The 21,013-nt window shown below is 46.7% G+C and overlaps 1 protein-coding gene across 2 annotated transcripts in view; it reads left to right on the top strand.

The window, feature by feature from the left end:
* hs1bp3 (HCLS1 binding protein 3) overlaps positions 1 to 19,477 on the top strand; it is a 39,413-nt gene extending 19,936 nt beyond the window's left edge. For both annotated transcript variants that reach the window (XM_061243098.1, XM_061243088.1), the window contains exons 5-7: positions 3,570 to 3,739; positions 4,512 to 4,650; positions 14,562 to 19,477. In XM_061243098.1, coding sequence (XP_061099082.1) covers positions 3,570 to 3,739; positions 4,512 to 4,650; positions 14,562 to 14,820 — 568 coding nt within the window. In that variant the 3' untranslated portion in view covers positions 14,821 to 19,477. The remainder of the gene's footprint in view (positions 1 to 3,569; positions 3,740 to 4,511; positions 4,651 to 14,561) is intronic.
* Positions 19,478 to 21,013: the final 1,536 nt, after the last annotated feature.

Genomic DNA, 21,013 nt, shown 5'->3' with positions numbered 1-21,013 from the left:
GACAGGAGAATGTTGTCAGAAATCTTGTCTTTAATTTCTTGTTAGAAAAGAATGACCTTTGTACACCCACAGGCATAAGGAAAATGAAGGTTGGTGGTTCAAGCCCCGGTGTAGCTACAATAAGATCTGAAAAGCCGTTGTGCCCTTAGGCTCTTAACCATGCATTGCTCTGGGGGCATGGTGTCCTGTGCTCAGTCTAATCAATTGTAAGTTGCGTTGGATAAAAGCGTCAACTAAATAACAGCATCCAAAATCTTATCCTAAATATTGTGTGTGTCTGCCTGTGTATGTGTTACCCCCTTGACGAAACACTGTCCTCTTTAGAAATTAAAAGGTCATAGTGACTTTATGGTTCCGTTTCTTCCTTGTGAATCATTCTTGCAAGTGTTGATACGCCCAGTGCTGCATTTCCTTGTACGCAGATGACCAAGGTCGTGCCACAGGGCTCCGCCTGTTTTCACCGTTTCCGTAGCAACCGCCAATTAAAAAGCCTTTTTAAAGAGAGGGCTGTAACTCCCAGTACTCGTAAAGTTTTGACTGAGAAAATGACATTTCCACAATCAATTCCCTACTTAAAAAAAATAAATAAATCATAGCTCTGTTGTGACGATCGAACACCATAAAGGTCTGGCTGATTTCAGGTGGTCAGCCTAATAATGTATAATATCATTTGTTATTTAGGCTAACACTTTTATCCAAAGCGACTTACAGTTGATTAGACAAAGCGGAGGACAATCCCCACCTGGATCAATGCAGGGTTAAGGGCCTTGCTCAAAGGCCCAACAGCTGTGCAGATCTTATCACGGCAACACGGGGGCTTTGAACCAACAACCTTCTGGCTTGTCATGTGATGAACCGCTGGGCCGCAGGCCTGAATGAGGGAGGGTGTGGTCCGTGGACCGGTGAGGTCCCAGCGCTGTGCGTCCTCATTCCGTTCCCCTGATGGCGGGGGGCCTGGTTTTATCACCCCTTCTCCAGAGGTAACTTGAGAGAGCTTGAAGAATGGCGTGAGCCGCCAGCTGGTCCTCAGGCCTCCGGGAAGCATACCCGCTGATGAATTATGGGATGGATTAACTGCGTCTCCCGGAGGAATGGCGGAGGAGGAGAATTATCGCCCAAAAGGAGAGGTAGTTACTGGCCCGTGCAGAATGTCCCGTGCCTGGATGTGGTCACTGCCCGTAGCGCGTTTAATCCAAATAAAAGCGATTCGCCCGCATGTCTGTACGGTTGCGTCGCCGAATAACTCGGCCGAGTGCCGAAACCCGAAATGGGAAAAATGTCTGCTGCATGAGCGCGTGTTTCTGTCATTTGCCTGTGCTACGCGTTCGGCTGTTTGCACTCTCCGAACCCTTGTGTCAACAAATGTCACAAGCGGAGTGCAGTGTAGCGTAACCTGTCTGAGGTCTCGGGGGGGAACGTGCGTCTGACTGCGGTAGAGCGTGACTTCATTACCGCAGCTCTGGGGGGGGGGGGGGGAAAGAGATTGAATCCACCTGTAGAGGAGCAGGGTGAGGTTCTGAACCCACATTTTGTGGGTTTAAAAAGTCAGCGGTCACCTGCCGATCGGTGAACGACAGCGGGGACCCCTCTGAGAATTAGCCACGGAATAAATTTTTTTTTTAAAACGCTGTGCGGCCATTTTGTGCCGGAATGCTGAGTGTGTTAGCTGAAGCGGGGGGGTGAGGGGCGCGGGGGGGGGATTTAACCCAGTTAAACTTGAGGGTGGTGAGGCAGGCAGCCTGACGGGCCCGGATTGGGAATGCAGCCAGCAGAGCTACTGCGGGGGAAACCCCTGCTCCTCACTCTTTATCAGTGTCGTGGGATCTCTCAGTGTAAACACGCCTCCAGCTGTCTTTCTCGGGAGAAGCGTCTCGAGTCACGCCAGGCCAACGCGTGCGTCAGTGAGTACGCTCCTCCAGCCCCGCGACCCCCGGGCGCTGTCTGAGACGATGTTGGATGTTGGTCACAGTGAACCCCTATGTCTGGGAGCAGCGCTCAGTGGCAGTCCCTGGTGCGTCACTGAATAGTGCCCTCCGTACAACGTATCCCCATGTCTGGGACCAGAGCTCAGTGGCAGTCCCTGGTGCGTCACTGAATAGTGCCCTCCGTACAACGTATCCCCATGTCTGGGACAAGAGCTCAGTGGCAGTCCCTGGTGCGTCACTGAATCGTGCCCTCCGTACAACGTATCCCCATGTCTGGGACACGGGGTCAGGGGCATTGTAACCCCCTCTCTACCTGTGGGACGTCTGTGATGGTAAAAGGGTGTCTGGTGGGGGGGGGCATCTTCGGCAGGGCCCTTCTGCCTGAGTGACAGCTGGTCTCTCTGTCCGCTGTGTCTGTGTGATCCGGGGAACAGACTGTGAGAGATGTGTGTCAGTGTGGGACTACAGCTACAACTGAAAGAAAAAAAGGCCGACTTTAACAAGTGCTATCGTCTTGTAATCAGACTTCAAACCTTACTTCTCTCACAAAATATTAGCTTGTTTTAAGTTTGCGGTTTGCTTGACTTTTACTCCATTGGCAAATCAAACCCCTTTGAAATTAGTTGAGATATATATTTTGTTTTTTTGTCTTTTAGAAAAAACGTGATAGAAGTACGATTTTAAATCTAAATCAAAAACCGAAATACTTGCTGAAACATTAGTTTTTTGTAATGTGGCCTCATGGCTGCTTCTAAAAGGACACATCAGTTTCATCTCTGTGTTTATTTTTGTTGTTGTTATGGGGGGGGGTTACATAAGCACTGATCTTGGTCTTGTGATTCTGCGGTTCTTTGAGCACGGGGAATTCCAGATGTGCTGATAAAGAGATTTCCCTGCCTGTCAGGCGTGAAAATAAAGACATCACTGTGGGCTGTTTTAGGGAGTGTCTCACAAGAACACAAAAAAATGGATGGATTGCATAATTCAGATCATATCTGTGAAAACTGAGTGTCAGCTAAAGAAGTGCTGGATTTTAAAGATTTCCCTCTTTATAAAGTGCCAGTTATACATTGTGTGAAAGTACGGTTATAAATGCATACTATCTAGCTATATATATCTGTGTTTAACAGCAGATCGTTTGTAGTCATTAGTAGTAAACATTCACGGAGCTGTTGTTGTATGCAGTGGTCATGGCACTGTGTTGGTGGAGATTATGGGTAAACTGGGACACTGTAAGAGACTGTAGAGTTTAAGACCCTATATATTCTATATCCATAGTAAATTTGCTGAAACCTACACTACAAGGGACATTCAATAAATATAAAATTATATTTTATATTATTATATAAAATTCTGCAACTGCGGCATATTATTTTGTCATCCAAGACACTTGTACATTGCCAAAACAAACTTTTCTGCTGCTAGTCTCAGGAGGATGAATGTGTGACAGGCTCTGAGTCGCTCCTCTGCTTAATAACCCTTTCAACAGGGGGTCTGCAAACTCCTGGGGGCCCTTTACGGAGCTGTAGGGGGTCCCTGGCCAGACTTAATATTCATTTATATATAGAGAGAGAGATTTGCAGACATTTTCAAAATGTCGTTTGGAAGACCCCTGAGAGAGAAACCGTTGCCATGGTTTTCCAGGTCCAAGAAGCCCAGAAAGCCGAAGAAGGTCGTGGAGGTGGAGCTAGTGGCCTCTGCCCCGCCCCCCAAACCTGCAGTGAAGCCCTCGTTCTCTCTGTTTGATGAGGAGGTGGACCCAGATGAGGATCTGTTCCAGCCCTCGGCCAGGAGGGGCACGCCCAAAATGACTGGTGAGTGGGAGTCCTGCCACGTGCTTCTTCAGCCCCGTGAGCTCAGCCGGCTAATTTCACTGATCAGTTCTGCCTCCTGGCTGGAGAATTGTCCTAATTAGCATATCCAGGTGATTGGACCAAAATACCGCAGAGGATTTTTACTTTCTCAGCCTTTCCTTGTTAGTTGACCTATTAGGTGTGTCTTCTCAGGTGGCACTTTTTCAGGTTATTTTATTTTAAATGACTTCCCGAGTTGATGGTGTGGTCTTCATGACCTGGGGGGTGGGTGTGGTCTCCATGGTGACCATCTCATCTGTGTTTGTGGTTGTGTGGTTTCCATGGTGACTGCCTCATCGGTGTGTGGTCTCCATGTTGTCAGTCTCACCTGTGGATGTGTGTGTGTGTGTGTGGTCTCCATGGTGACCCTCTCCTCTGTGTGTGGTCTCCGTGGTGACAGTCTCACCTGTGGATGTGTGTGTGCGGTCTCCGTGGTGACCCTCTCCTCTGTGTGCGGTCTCCGTGGTGACCCTCGCCTCTGTGTGCGGTCTCCGTGGTGACCCTCGCCTCTGTGTGCGGTCTCCGTGGTGACCCTCTCCTCTGTGTGCGGTCTCCATGGTGACCCTCTCCTCTGTGTGCGGTCTCCGTGGTGACCCTCTCCTCTGTGTGCGGTCTCCGTGGCGACCTTCTGTGTGCGGTCTCCGTGGTGACCCTCTCCTCTGTGTGCGGTCTCCGTGGTGACCCTCTCCTCTGTGTGCGGTCTCCGTGGTGACCCTCTCCTCCGTGGTGACAGGCGATCTGAAGCTGTTTGAGGACCCTGACCTGGGCGGGGCGGTGCGGCTGGGGGACGACCTCCTGCTCCCCACGGCGTACAGCGAGGCCCGGGCGCCGGCCGAACCCGCGCTGGACCTGGACACGGACGAGCTCTTCAGGTACCCGGACAACCCTTCCCCCGACACACAGAGAGAGGGTGCTCCTTTATAACTGGGTTCTGCTGGTAGCCCTCTGATACATCCATCCATCCATCCATTATCTGAACCCACTTATCCTGATCAGGGTCGCAGGGGGGGTTGGAACCTACCCCAGCATACATTGGGTGAAAGGCAGGAATACACCCTGGACAGGTCGCCAGTCCATCACAGGGCACACACACCATTCACTCACACACTCATACCTACGGGCAATTTAGACTCTCCAATCAGCCTAACCTGCATGTCTTTGGACTGTGGGAGGAAACCGGAGTACCCGGAGGAAACCCACGCAGACACGGGGAGAACATGCAAACTCCGCACAGAGAGGCCCCGGCCGACAGGGATTCGAACCCAGGACCTCCTTGCTGTGAGGCGGCAGTGCTACCCACTGCACCATCCGTGCCGCCGCCCTCTGATACAGAGTAGCCTAATATAAGCCCACGCAAGTAGACATAGAGACACTCCAGCCTCGAATCGGGGTGTTTCAGAAGGCTGCTCTTAACATGGAGCCCTCTTCCTAGAAGGCAAGAGCCTGTATTTCAGCTGCATGAATCAGGGCCAGACAACACCAGCTGAGCTGCACTCCCTCCCACAGACTGCCCTGATCCGTATAATTAACAAAAAACATTGTTAGCATGTTCGTAATTCATGCCGACACAGTGTTGTTTTAGACTGATGATTTAGCAAAGCAAACAACCAAGCAAATAAACAATCAAATAAGTAAATTAATAAAGTACATAAATGCACAATTTCAGCATGTGTAAATAATTTGAGAATGCAAAGCAGAACATTTACTGAGGTAAGTGCAGTAGTGCAATTTGGCCACAGGAGGCACTGCATACTAATCTTGGTGGCTCTTCAGCTCTGACCTGTAGGAACCTTAGCAGGCCCCGGATAAGGTTTTCCTTAAAATAAAAGCCTAAAATGCCTTTGCAAGCCTCTAGTCCTTTTAGTACTTTTCCGCAAATCCAATTGTTTGTCTCATATTATTTTTACTCACTTGGCATTAATGCTGTTTAGGTCAAAATGTTTTATTTGTGGGCATTCCTGTGCTCAGTGAGTCACACGACACCGTATGTTCCGTCCTTCGTGTGCTGTGGTGGAGATACAGAATTAGAGCAGGTCTGAGTCATTCATGCTGCGGAAACCGGAGGCACAATCTCACCGTCAAACTGCAGAGCGCTGTCTTATTGCTTACCAGCTTCGTGTATTGGTTACACACACATTCACAGGCACACACACATTCACTTACATGCACGCAAACGTATGCAGGTACACTGATAGGCCCACACTTATACATGCACACAAACATATACACGTCCTGACATGCACACACAAACTGGAGTAAACTGAGTTAAACGTACACATGTGCATACACACACAGCAGCATACAGGCTTGCACACGCACAAACACACACACACACAAGCACGCACAAGCATACACACTTGCACACACATACACATACACACACACACACAAGCATACAGACTTGCACATACACTCACGCACACACACACAGAAGCACACACATCCATACAGGAACACACACTCACACACACACTCACGCACACACACACAGAAGCACACTCATCCATACAGGCACTCACACTCACACACACACACACTTGCACACACATACACACACACACACACACACATGCACACAAGCATACAGACTTGCACACACACCCACGCACACACACACAGAAGCACACGCATCCATACAGGCACGCACACTCACACACACACTCACGCACACACACACAGAAGCACACATATCCATACAGGCACACACACACACACACACACACACACATACACACACACACACACACACACACACACACACCCACACCCATACTGCAGGCTGGTGTACCTGCCATATTTGGGGCTCACAGGTTCTGACGCTGTCACTGGATGGGACTGACCTTACAGAGAGCTCTCACAGACTGCGGCCGCTTCACAGAGCTCCTGTCTCCAGTGTCAGGCAGGGTTTACTCTCCCCCGGGCGGTGTAAATCCTGGCCCCGTCGACAGGCTGGAGGGGCTCTCTGTTTCTCTTCTTCTTCAGCTACAGAGGCTGACTCACACGTCTGCTGGGTTATGTAACCGCGGGAAACAGGCCTTGCTTGTGAATACGGTGGACTCTTAAGTGTTTTAAGTTCTCGTGAAGCCAAACCTGTCCCGTTTCATTCCCGTTTGTCTGAAGACATACAGATGCATACACGCATACATTATACACGCACGCACACACACACACACACACACACACACACACACACACACATCCAATACACGCACTCACACACATACACACATACACGCATATACACACACACACACATCCAATACATGCACTCACTCACACACACACACACACACACACATCCAATACACACACTCACTCACACACACACACACACACACACACACACACATCCAATGCACGCACTCACACACATACACGCATATACACACACACACACACACACAGGCTCACACACACACACACCCCGTACACCCACACAATCAACACATGCACGCACTCATACGAACACTTGCAGCGACACACACTCACACCGACACCCCCCCACACAGGCACACACACACACTCTCTCTCTCTCTCTCTCTCTCTCTCTCTCTCTCTCTCACACACACACACACACACACACACACACACACACACACACACACCGCAACCTACAGCCAAGACACGCTACCCCAAGGCTTGTTTTAGCAGGCTAATGGACAGGCAGGAGTAAATTTGTCGATCGTTCTTCCTTTTTTATCGACTTTCTTTGATAGTTTATAATTAAAAGTTCCCTGGCTGGCAGTTGGCAGAGCGCTTTAAAGTCGAAATGTTTCTAATAAAGTGCGACCGAAAGCAGCAGTCGAGTGGCAGAGACCACCGATCCCATCAGAGATAGCAGCCAATGGCAGAGGGAAGGCTCTCAGATTATCCGATTTAATATTGTGACGTGAGCGACAAACTCTCAACGTGCTGAGCGAGACGAAGGCTCTTTGAACCTCCTCTGGCTTCATTAACATTTCATCAATAGTTTCCTTTCCTTTTTTAGCTTGTACTCAGCTTTCATCAGCGTAGTTATACAGTACTTCTGCAGTGTACCGGGTATTAAACGGCACAGAACTTAATGAGAGTATTTAATGGCTGGGTATGAGGTCATGGCAGTGGGGGTTTTTTTTATTGACATTCTGATATCAAAGTGGAGCTAATGAGGTCCTGGGACCCCCCCTGGGTTGCCAGGTTGTTCATTAAAAAAAATCCCCATTAGTGCATTGTGTGGCAGGTGGGGGGGCGGGGAGGAGTCAAGTGGATTATGTAAATGCAGCCAGCGTCCTGATTGGTCAGGAGAATGGGACGGCGAGCTTCGGAATTCCTCTTGTGTTCAGCTCTGCTGCCTGGTCGTCTCTCACTCTCTTTCTCACTCTCTCTCTTTCTCTTGATCTCTCTCTGTCTCTTTTTCTCTCATTTTTCAATTTCCTTTATTGGCAGAACAACTGTAGTCATATTGGCAAAGTAACACATATACTATAAACATAAATGCGTATATGGAGACCGCATATACAACATGCAACCACTATGAACCACAACATTTGCTGCAAACGTATGAAAAATAAACATAAAACCCACCTCCTAGACGTGCAGCCCACTCACACACTCATATAGACACACAGACACACACACAGACACACTGACACACACAGACACACACACACACATACACACACAGACACACACACATATATACACACATACACACACAGACACACACACATATATACATACAGACACACGCACACACGCACACACACAGACCCACACACACACTCACAAACACACACACACACACACACACACACACTCACACACACACCCACACACACACACACACTCACACACTCGTACACACACACACACACACACACAGTGGGTTAACCTGTTTCAGTCCTGGGGTGTGCACCTGACAGCTGCTGAGCGATACCTCAGGCCTGTCATCAATCACACTATCCCCCCACCCCCCCACCCCCCCTCACTCCCCGTCAGACCCGGTAGTTTGGGCACACACCAGCTGTTGCACTCGTTCAAGGCAGGCTTACGCTCCAGTGCCCCAAGAACACTACATTACATTATATTACGTTTTATTTAGCACACGCGTCATAGAAAATGTGCATTCCGAGGTCATCAGGACAAACCACGGTACAGTTTGAGTGAGGTGCAATTCACATAGAATCAGTTGTACAGCCATGAACATTAAGTCTCGTGCACATGGTAAATATGCCAAGTCCATAAGTAGTCTGGTCAGGAACTACAGAACCAAAACAAATATAAATGCAACAGTTCTACATTCGACTACAAAGTACAACACAGGGCTAAAAGACTGAGACAGTCTTCTACTTTTGGAGGGGTTGACATATTAATATACATGACATTAATGGCATCTGGCAGACGCTCGTATCCAGAGGGACGTACAGTTGAATAGACTAAGCAGGAGACAATCCTCCCCTGGAGCAAGGCCTTGCTCAAGGGCCCAATGGCTGTGCGGATCTTTTTGTGGCTACAGCGACCTTGCGGGTTCCAATTATGTGCCTTAACCACTACACTACAGGCCGCCCCATATATTTTTATTTGATATATTCTTTTGGGGGTGGGGGTACTAACAGTACCATCCAACAACAACATGATAATAACAGTCCAATCTCATAATCTATATAATCACATGATTATAGCTGTGATTATATAGATTATTAGATTGGACTGTTAGCCTGTTTCTGCAGTGGCTACTTTCTACTAAATGTTTTTGCCCTGTTTCTAACTGAGTGTGTGTTTCTACACTCTTGTAACTGGATTAACAGATCAATTGGTGTTTGCTGGCGCAGTTTTTGTGTGTGTTTTGGCTTCGGTTGAATTTCAACCAGAAAAGATTTGGATTCTAAGGCCTTGCTTCAATCAGTATTCATTAACTGTACTTTGATGATCTGTTCATTTCCATTCCCCCTTTCCCGAACACTTTGGCTTGTTAATTTTGGTTCACTCATCAAAGTTTGTGCAGTAAAAGTAACAGCGTTTGTTTGGAAATGAAAGTTAAGCGCAGATGGCGATTGTTGATTGCCGGCGTCTTAAAATGAGGGAGAAGAGAGCCACACTTGCCAGGAAAATCAAACCATGCCGTCGACTTTTGTTGGAAAACAGCAGAAGGTAGAGTCTACACCGGGGCTCTGGGATCAGAGCACAAACGTTTGAGTGACGCACGCGGTTAGGTAATGACTGAAAAGGAACCTCGGTCTATAGCTAGCCAAGAATAGCCAGGAGAGCTCTCTTAGCAACAATCGCTCTTTCAGTGTGTTCACCGCTAACCTGTGGCAGGAGGAGAATGGGCCTTTCTCATACCTGCTCCTGTTACTCAGCGCGTTTTAAAGACGCCATCTGCTTCGACCATCTGGACGTTCTCCTCCAGCACTGCTCTTAGAAATGAAAAGCCCTGCTGTGCCATTCCCTACAGGAAATCGTTTTTTTTTTTGGGGGGGGGGGGGTTAACTTTCCAATGAGAACAAAAGTTTCCTAAAGGATATGTGCGTTTTGGATTTACTTTTTGCTTGCGGATCCAACGCAAGTTGCGGTGAAAACTCAGCTGGCATTTTCCGCGTGATTATGACTCCAGGCTGTAACATCGTGAAGTATCCGAGCAGAATTTTGGGTTTATGGGCCGTTCGTATATTTACAGCTTGACTGCCCTCGGTTTATCCCCATCCTCTGAGAACTGAGTACGCCATGTGCTTGGCTTGTCCCTGGGTGCCTTGTGGCCAAGACACCAAACTCAAACCCAACACCCACTCCCTTTCCCATCAGTCTAGCCAGATTTAAGTATATGAATTGGCTTGCGCAAAATTAAGATGAAAAGCTGTGTGTGTATCACTGATTTAGCTTTAGTTCTTGTTTATTTAGTTTTGAATCAGCCATCCGTTTTAAGAATTGGTTGGCCAAGTTCAAAGAATTGAACCTGTTTTTTTCTGTTCGGTGCCTCAGGGCATTCGTTAAAGTACCATAGAGAGAACTTGGAAGGCGTTGTCATACCATAGAGGTGACTTGGACCTGGAACTGGAGGCACTTGAGTACAACACTGACTGTATTTCTATTCTTGAGGGTGCTGGTCTGGGCTGCAGGGCCCAAAGATGTGGACCACAAAACCAGACACATTTCAGGAAAGAAGTGCACCCCAAAACCCATTTCAACACAGAAGGTGATTTATTTCCATAGCGGGTTGGAGACGGGGGTGGTTCCATTTTCCGCGTGTTTTTTATTTGCTTTTGTTTTTCTTTTCATTTTTTATACGAGGGCTCAGTTTCCTTAATTTCACAGTCACACTAGGTGCTTTTCTTTGTTTTGTTGTTCTGTTTTCCTTTTTCTTTGTGCGGATCGCTTTCTGGGGAACTTTCCTGGAAGGCGCACCCAGCCTGAAAGCTTTCGTTTGTTGGCCTCCGAGTCGGGACATCCTGTTTAAGGAGCCTCCGCCTGAACGCTGCTTACTGAACGCTGTGCTCTCTCTCACGCCTCTCTCGCTCGCTGCCGTTCAGTTCTGGACGCAGGTTCCGCACGTAAGGGGCGCTTTAATGGCCCCGTGGACGCAGTTTGAATATGTGAATAGAGCTTTGTCACATCCTCTTTCTGTGGTGCTGAACGGAGTGCGGTGTCGGAAGGGGAGGAAGGGGTGTTCCTCGGGGGGGTGATTTGAGGTGAAATGTGTGAGAAGCTCCAGGGCGTAGACTCCGTATCCCACGTGGCGGGGCCAGCTGTGACTAAGGCCTGCGGGGGGGAACGCACGTTTCGGGATACCCGGGTAATACTGTATAAAATCCAGAAGGTCAGGGCGGACCGGTTTGGGCTGTTGACAGCGTCGCGCTGCATTTCTCCACGTCAGACCTCCACTGCGATGAGGTCATGAGGCGTTTCCCCTCGGCCGTAAATGCGTGTTTGTGGCGTCGGATACAAACCCACCGTTTATCCAGGAGCCGCAGAGTCACTGACTCCAACATTGAGCGGAGTGATTAGTACTTTGTGTTTTACCGTGTTTTGGGTGGTAGCTGCTTGGATACGACTCGTGAAGAAAACCCTGCTGTCTCCACAGCTCCGCACAGCTGCCCCGTGAACACATACAGCTGACATATTCTCACTGGAGCATTGGCCCGCACTGGGGCAGCATTACCCAGACCAGTAGTGGTGATGATGAAGATGATGATAAACAGGGAGGAGTAGGGAGGATGATGATGATGAGGAGGGAGGAGTAGGGAGGATGATGATGATGATGATGATGATGATGAGGGAGGCGGAGGAGGATGATGGGGAGGATGATGATGAGGATGAAGATGGTGATGATAGCCTTCTGGTTAAGTTACATTACTGGGACCCGGAAGGTTGGTGGTTCAAGCCCCGGTGTAGCCATGATAAAATCCGCCCAGCTGTTGGGCCCTTGAGCAAGGCTCAAGCCTCGCATTGCTCCAGCATCATTGCTATTGCTATTATTATTATTATTATTATTATTATGATAATGTCAGGATAAGTAGAATAAGGTGTATCTGTCCCTCCCTTGGGTTGTTATCATCCTGGATAAAAGGTGCAGCTACAGTAAATTGTTATGTTCACCCACCCCACAAATACAAAATGGCTGCCAATGACACAAAAAAAACGTTCCCTTTCATCTGGAACTTTGAGAGGAAATGAATTAGATTTTCTTCACTTTTTGCACAAAGTATAACTGACAGAAATGGACCATATACACTTCTTCATAATCTTGTATGTTAGTTTTATCTCCTAAACTGTAATTTCAATTTCTAGCTTTTGCTGCAAAATATAATCTGCCCCCAGTCACCAGTTACAGGGAACAGAATGTAATTAATTTTCAATCGATTCGGAGTAATGAAATGAAAGTTGTATTTCTTCAGTGATTACGGCCCCAAAGGTGTAAAATGTTTTATTAAATCTGCTCCGTTCCATAAATCAGTTTTTACTACTAAAAGCAGGCAGTGCAGTCTGGTTTATGTGCCCATTCTCTCGTGGAAATAAGAAAATCTCAAACTTTTAACCCTTTGAAGAGAATTTTTTTTTCTTTTTTTTTTTTTCTTTTTTTTATGGCGTGTGAATGCGGCCAGGGGCAGAAAGTAGCTAATTCACTTCTCGGAAGATAAGTGGGAAAAGTGACCTGACCCAGGCTTCCCATTGCACTGAAATGGAGGAATAATGAACAGGAAAGGTCTTTAGCTTACACTCAGCACGGACTTGAGCTGGGAGCTCTTATTCCTCTTATGCCCTGATGTGGGACAAAGCCGCATTCTCCTCTGTGCGAATTAGAACCGGAGCTGGTCTGCAGAAGGGCTGCTGTGCTCGTATGTGTGTGCCGTGTCTGTTTGAGCCCTAATGGCGTCCCGCACAATGGCCGTATTCACAGCTTCACCTCCTGCCCACCTCTTCAGCCACACCGACGGCCCTTCCTACACGCAGAGCGTCCAGAACCTTTCATGGTGTTGTGATTTTTAAAGACTCCTTGATGGTGTTTTTGCTGCAGAGTAAACACTGTTTTTTACTGCAGCTGTGATGAATGATGCTGTTATGTAACGGGGGAGGAGGGCGGGGGGAAGGGGGGGTCCCTCTGAAAAGGCTTTTTTTGGTGGAAGGAAAGGTGGCGTGTGTACCCTTAATGCTGGGGTTAGAGATGTGTGTGTGTGTGTGTGTCTGTGTGTGAAGGAGAGGTCAGGCTGCAGGTCATGACTGGTTTCTATTGGGTTTTATTGAACTTTAGTGCCACGCAACACACACACACACACACACACAACACACACACACATGCACATACACACACACACACACACACACATGCATGCACACACACACACACACACACACACACGTTACTCTGAATATACGCCTCAGCACCCTGGTTTCAATGTTTCCCTGACTTTAACTTCAATCAGAAACGCAAGTGTTCCTGTTTTCACTAAAAGTAGTGAGGGGAAAGTTAGTAGGTGATTTCAGACTTCTAAGAGAGGAACTGCAGCAACAAACCCCCTCAAACCACAGCACTGTCTATCCCTCCCCCTTCTCTGTGAACGCACTGAAGTTGAACCCCCCCCCCCCCCGCCCACACTGCTGGCTGTGGCAATTAGAACCCATTTTCAATCAATGAGCTTGAATTATTGTACAGCTGTACAATGTTTTGGTACAGAGTGTCGGTCTGTCAACTGCATATTTTGAAACCCAGATTTAAGGACTATAAACACAGGCAGAGGGTGAGTCAACATGTCAGTCAGCCTTTTTCAATGATAGGAAGGGATTTACAATGGTCTTGTAACAATGTTTTAACACAAAAGTCCAACCTATTGTACCTTTAAATAGTAAAGCCCAAGGATATAAACTAGGGCTTGATTTTAACAGGAAGAGCTGTTTTTTTTTCGGATTTAAAAACTCTACAAGCTGCATCGCTTTCTGTTACCAGTCGGGATTATTTGGCATGTTTGTGATCTGACACCTTGCAGGGTTAATGTTGAGGTAGTACACAGTGTTCTGGAGACGGAGCTTCCCTTCACAGCTCAGGGTTTAGCAAGGGTCTCCGTACACAGGGCTCACTCATAAAGTAGTCATGGCAACCCCCGAGTTTCCAACAAGAAGAAAAACATTTGTTTTCCACACGTTCCTCAGATCTGAGCCCAAAAAGCACAGCTTGGAGAGTTTTCAGCTGAATCTGACTGCGTCAGCGTGTCAGCACTGAAGGCCAAACTCACAGCCTTGTCCTTGTCGTGGTTGTTTTTGTCCGTTTTTTTCCTCTAAAATAGTTTTATTTCGTTTTTTTCCCCCCTCACAGGGTAGAGGAGGATCTGGAGAAGCTGCTCTCCATCAGCAAGAGCGCAAAACCCAAACCCGCTTTGGCACCCAAACCCGTCCCCAAACCCAAACCGGCTCTGCCCAAGAAACCCACGTCCCTGTCCCAGAGCGTCTCCCATGGCAACGCAGGGGCGGGGCCTCTCCCGGAGGGCAGGGCGGAGTCTATGGGACAGATGGACATCCTCAAATACATCCAGCAGAACGAGGAGGCGGCCAGCGAGGACCTGGATCTGTTCTGATCCAGGAGGGGGGGGGCGTTTCAGGGTCTTCTGTAGGGTAACCCCCAAACACACAGTGAGCAGGGGGGCAGTTATCCTACACACCTGTGACGGCTGGCATATTCAGTATTTTCAGGGTTGACCATTTTAAAGATGAATTTAGATTTTTTTTTTTTTTTTTTAAGATGATCAAGAAAAATGTGTTTTGTATATTTGCTCCTCTGCACTTTGTTGAAGGGAAAATAGATCAAAGCCCCGTTTTGTGATGGAGACGTTAAAAAGGAGTTTTCTGACGTCTGGAATTTTCGATCAGACGCCACCGTTTTTTTTTACTTCCTTTATTCTTCTGATCCACTGAGCTCAGTCCAAGTTGTCATTGGTATCGTATGATTTCTCCCCCAAAAAAACCAAAAAGACTGCTCAAATGCTGTGTGTGAAGGGTAATTCTCTGAAGATTTTTTTCCACTTCTGCTTTTTACCGTCAGTTGCGTTTTCCACGAAGGAGCGTGCTCTGTGGGGGTCCGTTTTGTCCTTTGTTCCTGTGGCTTTGTAGTCGACTGAAGAGCTTCCTGTAATGGCAGGAACCGCAAAACAGGACCAGAGACTGACGTCTGCCCCCCCCCCCCCCCCCCGCAGCAAAGCTTCTGATGCTCAGGCAGGCCTTATAAGTGGCAGGCAAAACAGCACTCTTAGCAACAATAACCAAGCATAACAAGGGAAGAATATGTAGAATAAAATAGGCAGTTCTAAAACTTGTGCTCCCACAAATCAGTCAGGAGGATAAAAATACCCTTTAATGTCGGGGTGTCAAACTCCAGTCCTCGAGGGCTGGTCCGCATACTGGTTTTTGTTCCAACCAATTGCCTTGTTTTTTATTTGCTGCCAGCTCTATAAATGACCCTGGTTCAAGCCTGTACTTGAGCACAGTAAAATCATCAGGATACACTTTCAGTCTGCACCTGTAGCCGGTACTCATACAGATGTCAGATAAGATATGTTTGAGTCGATTAAATAATTAAGAGCGAAAGTTTTCTGAAACGGATCGGCCCTTGTTTTGCACCGCTGGTCTACAGGTGTTTGTGGTTTCTTTTCAATTAAGGTGTGTGTGAACTCCTCAGCCAATCAAAGACTTATATGAATCATTACATTACATTACCTTATTGGCATTTGGCTGACACTCTTATCCAGCGCAACGACGATTAGACTAAGCAGGAGACAGTCCTCCCCGGGAGCAATGCAGGGTTAAGGGCCCTTGCTCAAGGGCACCTTGTGTGTCCCAGTCATTTACCTTAACCACTGCGCTACAGGCCACCCTGTCTCACACCAGCAGATACTGGGGCCCTCCAGGAACACAGTTTGACACCCCTGCTTTAATATGAAAGTCATAGAAGTCACGGTATTAATGGAAATATTTTGTGAGTAGTTATGCATTACTTCATTGTGATCAGTCATTCATGAATAATTATTTTTCCTCGATACTCATTTAGTTTTGCTTAGCGTATATGGTTCCTCTTTAATTAGGGCCTCTTCTCTTCCCAGGCCTTGAGCACCAATACCTGCCAGACCAGCTGTTGGGTTTTGGGTCCTGCTGGTTTCATCATCTCAGACGCACGCGGTCTAATTGTAGAAATGACAGACAGGTCTACACCTCTATTGTCTGTGATACAGAAACACTTATGCAACAAAGCACACAGCTTATTTGCAAAACACTATATTGTTATGACGAGGCCTGAGATGCATTTTGGTTGAATTTATTCACTTAGAAGACTAGTGGGTAGATTAGTCGGTGCTAGAAGATAGGTTTGTCCACAGTTCATGCACGTTTTTTTGTAAAATCAAGCCGAATTTGTGTAGGTTTTACTGTTCTGCAAAAAAATTTGATCTAAGTGACTTTGACCGTGGAATGATTGTTGGTGCCAGACAGGGTAGTTTGAGTATCTCAGAAACTGCTGATCTCGCAAAAACGCCTTGTTAATGAGAGAGGTCAGCGGAGAATGGCCAGACTGGTCAAAGCTGACAGGACGGAGACAGTAACGCCAATAACCACACATGACAACAGTGGTATGCAGAAGAGCATCTCTGAACACGCAATGCATCAAACCTCTAACTGGATTGGGCTACAGCAGCAGAAGACCATGAAGTCTAAAAAAATAAGTAATAAATACCTAGTAGAGTGCTCACTGAGTTTTTGAGATAATTGAGCTAAATGGGCTCCAAGCAGATACAACATTTTATATGTGGCATTTTTTTCTCTTTTTTTTGTTGGTATTTTTGTGTAAAACTTCACACGTATAAAATATCTTCCAGTTAGAACACTAGCTAGGCAGCCGATCCTGTGCGTGGAATGCAGTTTAAGTTCCGTCCCCCGCGGCCCAAAAATCTGGACCCTGGCTTTCATTCTCCGAGGATAACTGGAGCGCGGGACGGAAGCTGAACGGCTGTATCTGTCTTCCGCTGCTTCCCCCCTCGCACAGGCCCCGCTCCGTGTTCGCGCCGGGCCAGGAAGTGCACACGTATGCGGCGGGGAGGCGGCGATTGTTCAGGGCCGACGGTGACATTTCTGCCTGGAACTTTCCGCTCTGCGTTTCTCACGGAGCCCCCCATGTGCGGGCATGGGAAAGTGTGCCCGGCGGGGGCCTTCGCCGTGACGAACGACCCGTCTCCCAGACTCTGGAGGCTAATATATGCCCGTTAAAGGTTGACAAAGGTTAAAGTGCTTACAACTTAGCTTAAAGGTTTCAGTGTGTGAAAGTCATATGTTTTTCTGGAGTGGTTGCGTAATCATGTAAACTTTATACGTATGAAAATAACCAATTTTGCCAGAATGTTTTTTTTTAATTTTTTTTATTAGTAGTGGACTCTTGATAAGTAATTTGTTATTTAGCTGACAATTTTATCCAAAGCAAATTACTGTTGGTTAGAATAAGTAGGGGACAATCCCCCCAGGAGCAATGTTGGGTTAAGGGCTCAACAGCATCTCCATCATAGATCATGGCTACACCGGGGCTTGAACCATCAACCTTCCGGGTCCCTGTCACGTACCGCTAGGCTACAGGCTGCCCAGATGATCACGCAGGTGATACCACTGCCTCCCCCCCTCAGTCATGTTCAGGGTTTGAGGTGTCCTGCACTGTGCTATGATGACATCGTCCTCCGTAATTGGTCTGAGTAACTCCACGTGTGTCCAGTTCACTGCCAGTAAATATCTATATTCCAACCTTTGAGAAAATGGAAGAAGCATAATTGTCAGTTTAGCAAAAAAAAAAACTTTGTTGGAATCTTTTTTCACAGCCTTGCAAAGGAGCTCAGGGAAATTGATGCATACCTCAATAAACAAATAAACCAAATGTAATGTCAGTGTTTAGCAGCCGCCTATCCAGAGTGACACAGCTGAACGTTCAGATCGGACCCTTTACGTAAGGGTATAGGGGCAGTCCCTCGGCAAACACACAAACCCATAACCTTTTGAGTTCCAAGCCCAGTTCCCTGAAACACTATACCAAACCACCGCTGATTGATCAGGTGTTGAAGTTGGATGGCTGGATGTTAACTTCAGTTTAGGTTGATGTCTGTCCAATGCCTTCGCTATTGGCCTGGATTCAGCCAACCTTTACTGTGAATCGCAAATATTAAAAAAATAGATTTTTCTTTTAGAGTGATTGCTGAACATGCAGAATGCTTGATTTCTTAGCACTTGTTGTTCATGGTAACCAAATGTTAGAATCTAGGCTTAGTTACGTTTCTTTAGCCACTCACAGTTTTGTTTTTACATTTTGGTAGCAGTGTCACTGCATGCGTATAATGTTAATGAACCCCTGGGATAGATTATACAGTCCATTGTTTAAAAGTTCTTAACAGACTTGTCATTCTCCTTTAAAAAAATGTTACAGTCCAAGTTTTGGCATGAGTTTTAATTAAAATGCTTTTTGAATGATTTTGAAGTTCGATATCAGTTTTAATAAGTTGTAATGAGTGTTCATACACCGTCTCCTATAGTTGATACTGAATTTTGTATGTCATGCATTTCTACAGGCCATTGGAGGCCCAATGATTTTTATTGTTTGTTTCCTGTGATATAAAATTTGCCTTCCTGCTTTCTTCACAAACTGTCCTTTTCCCTAAACCTTCTGGTTTTGGTTCTGATATTAACACGTACACCATGTCCCCACCGCTTCCTGTGGGAAAATTAATCTATTAGTGAATAATTTTAACAAACTTTAGGGGGACTTTCCATTTCGCCATTTTCTCTGAATGGAGGATGTTTGGCTGCTTGCCCACGTTCTGTAAAATGACAGGACTTTTGCTATGATATTTCTGGCCCAGCTTTACTTTCAAATGAGTTTGATTTTAGATGACGTTACAAGATGGCATGATGCTGTTCATTCTCAGGAGGACTAATTCAGCGGTGTCTCCGGCAGGAGTCTACCCAGAATGCTCTCTGCCGGACAGAACATTCCCACACTGCGTCAGCGGGAGGCCGCTCTTCTCTCCGAGGGTCGTGTTGCACACGGCGGCGGGCGAGCGAAGCAGCAGCTGTCTTTATTCCTCCTCTTCCTCCTCTTCCTCCCCCTCCTCTTCCTCAGGCTGTATTTATAGGTCATTATTGGCGTGTTTGGCTCCGTTTTTCATGTACGTGTCACAGACGTCAGGACAATAAAAGCCCTGAGAAGCTGCTTCAGTGTTTGGTTCCAGTGTTTTTATGTTTTCATTTCTGCAGTCGACTGTTTAGCCCAGCTGTTTGCATTCGTGAATGCCAGGAAGGCACATAGCAATGTATTTCAGTGATCAGTATTTTTAAAATACTGTGGGGACCTGTTTGTGTGATCAGGATATGAGTCATTTGTATATAGATTTGGACATTGCTTTTAAACAGAAAAGCTGGCCTAGTTTTTATAATCATACTCAATAAGGTGTTTTGCAGAACGGCAAATACAGTGAAGAGGATTTAGCACTGTCCTGGGTGGACGAAATTATTATTATTTCAGAATCAAAACGTGGAGACCGTCATAAGCCCCTGCTCACGAGAAATAAATATTTTATCACAGCATTTGATCTGTAATACACTTTCAGTTGGTTCTTGAAGTAACACAGCATTTTAAAAGGTTAATGGAGTCAATACAATTACTGAATGACAAGCAAGCTATCAACTGAATGGAGATTGCATATGGAGGCGGAGAGATTATTAGTTGATCTTAAAGATCCATTTCATTATAGATTATAGAGGCTGTCCTCTGCACAATGTTAAAAAATGGATTTATTTAACCGGGATGGCCCATGACATACAAAAGGTTTTCACCTTGTCAAGATGGCAGCCGCAAATGACAGTACATACACGGTCCATGTGAAAATAAGAACCCTGACAACATGTATAATAAGTCAGGTCATGCAAAGCCCAGAACACAGCCTATTAAAACTCCATAAACAATGATGCTCTTCAATCTTTTTAAAACCCTTTGACTTCTTTCTGACATTCTAAGTCAGTGTTCTAGAACCCTGCCAGTTGTGACATCAGCATTAGAGTGTTCATGCTCGAGGACATTCTAATCGCACGGTTGCGACCCCACCCCTCAAAGGGTTAAATCACCTGAGCGTGCTCACGGATGTCTGAGCTCAGAGTTTATTATTTTAAGGGCAGCGGTCAGAAAGGAGAAACTGGCTCTATCTCTGCGTTCTCTTGTGTTCTCAGGGAAATATGCGGGTGGGGATTATCGGGGGTGAGTTACGAGGAGAGAATGGGTCCGTGTATTTTTGGGCTCTCCTTATCCGAGTATCCTTAAATAGAGCAGTGGGAGGGTCCTTAGTCCCCATCTGACAGGAGAATGCGAACGGGAGCCCGAAATAGCTCATCACAACAATCGGCCAGAGAACGACTCGCCGCGTTCCTTAAGTCACAACGACCGTGCTTTTTTCAGATGTTATTTATTCTCGGTAAACCCACTCCTCTAACTGGAAATGCGTGGGTCAGGCGGACCTTGAGACGTGAAGCCGCATGTTTGGATCTGTTTTCAGTTAATCTGTTTTCGGGTTCAAAGGAATCTATTTTTCCCTTTGAAGTTAAAAAGTGGAGCGCATGTCCTTAATCAATTTGAGTGATTTTACTTTTTTTCCATTTTTTTTTTTTCTTCTTCTTCTGTGCTTTCGGTGAAGCCAGAGTAGGCCTCCCTTCCATTGGCTGATAAGAATATTTTCAGTGGCTCCGTCGCTTAGCTACAGC

This window comes from Conger conger, chromosome 1, assembly GCF_963514075.1.
Source record: "Conger conger chromosome 1, fConCon1.1, whole genome shotgun sequence".
NCBI classification, from domain to species: Eukaryota; Metazoa; Chordata; class Actinopteri; order Anguilliformes; family Congridae; genus Conger; species Conger conger.
This window is presented reverse-complemented; position numbering and strand designations above follow the sequence as displayed.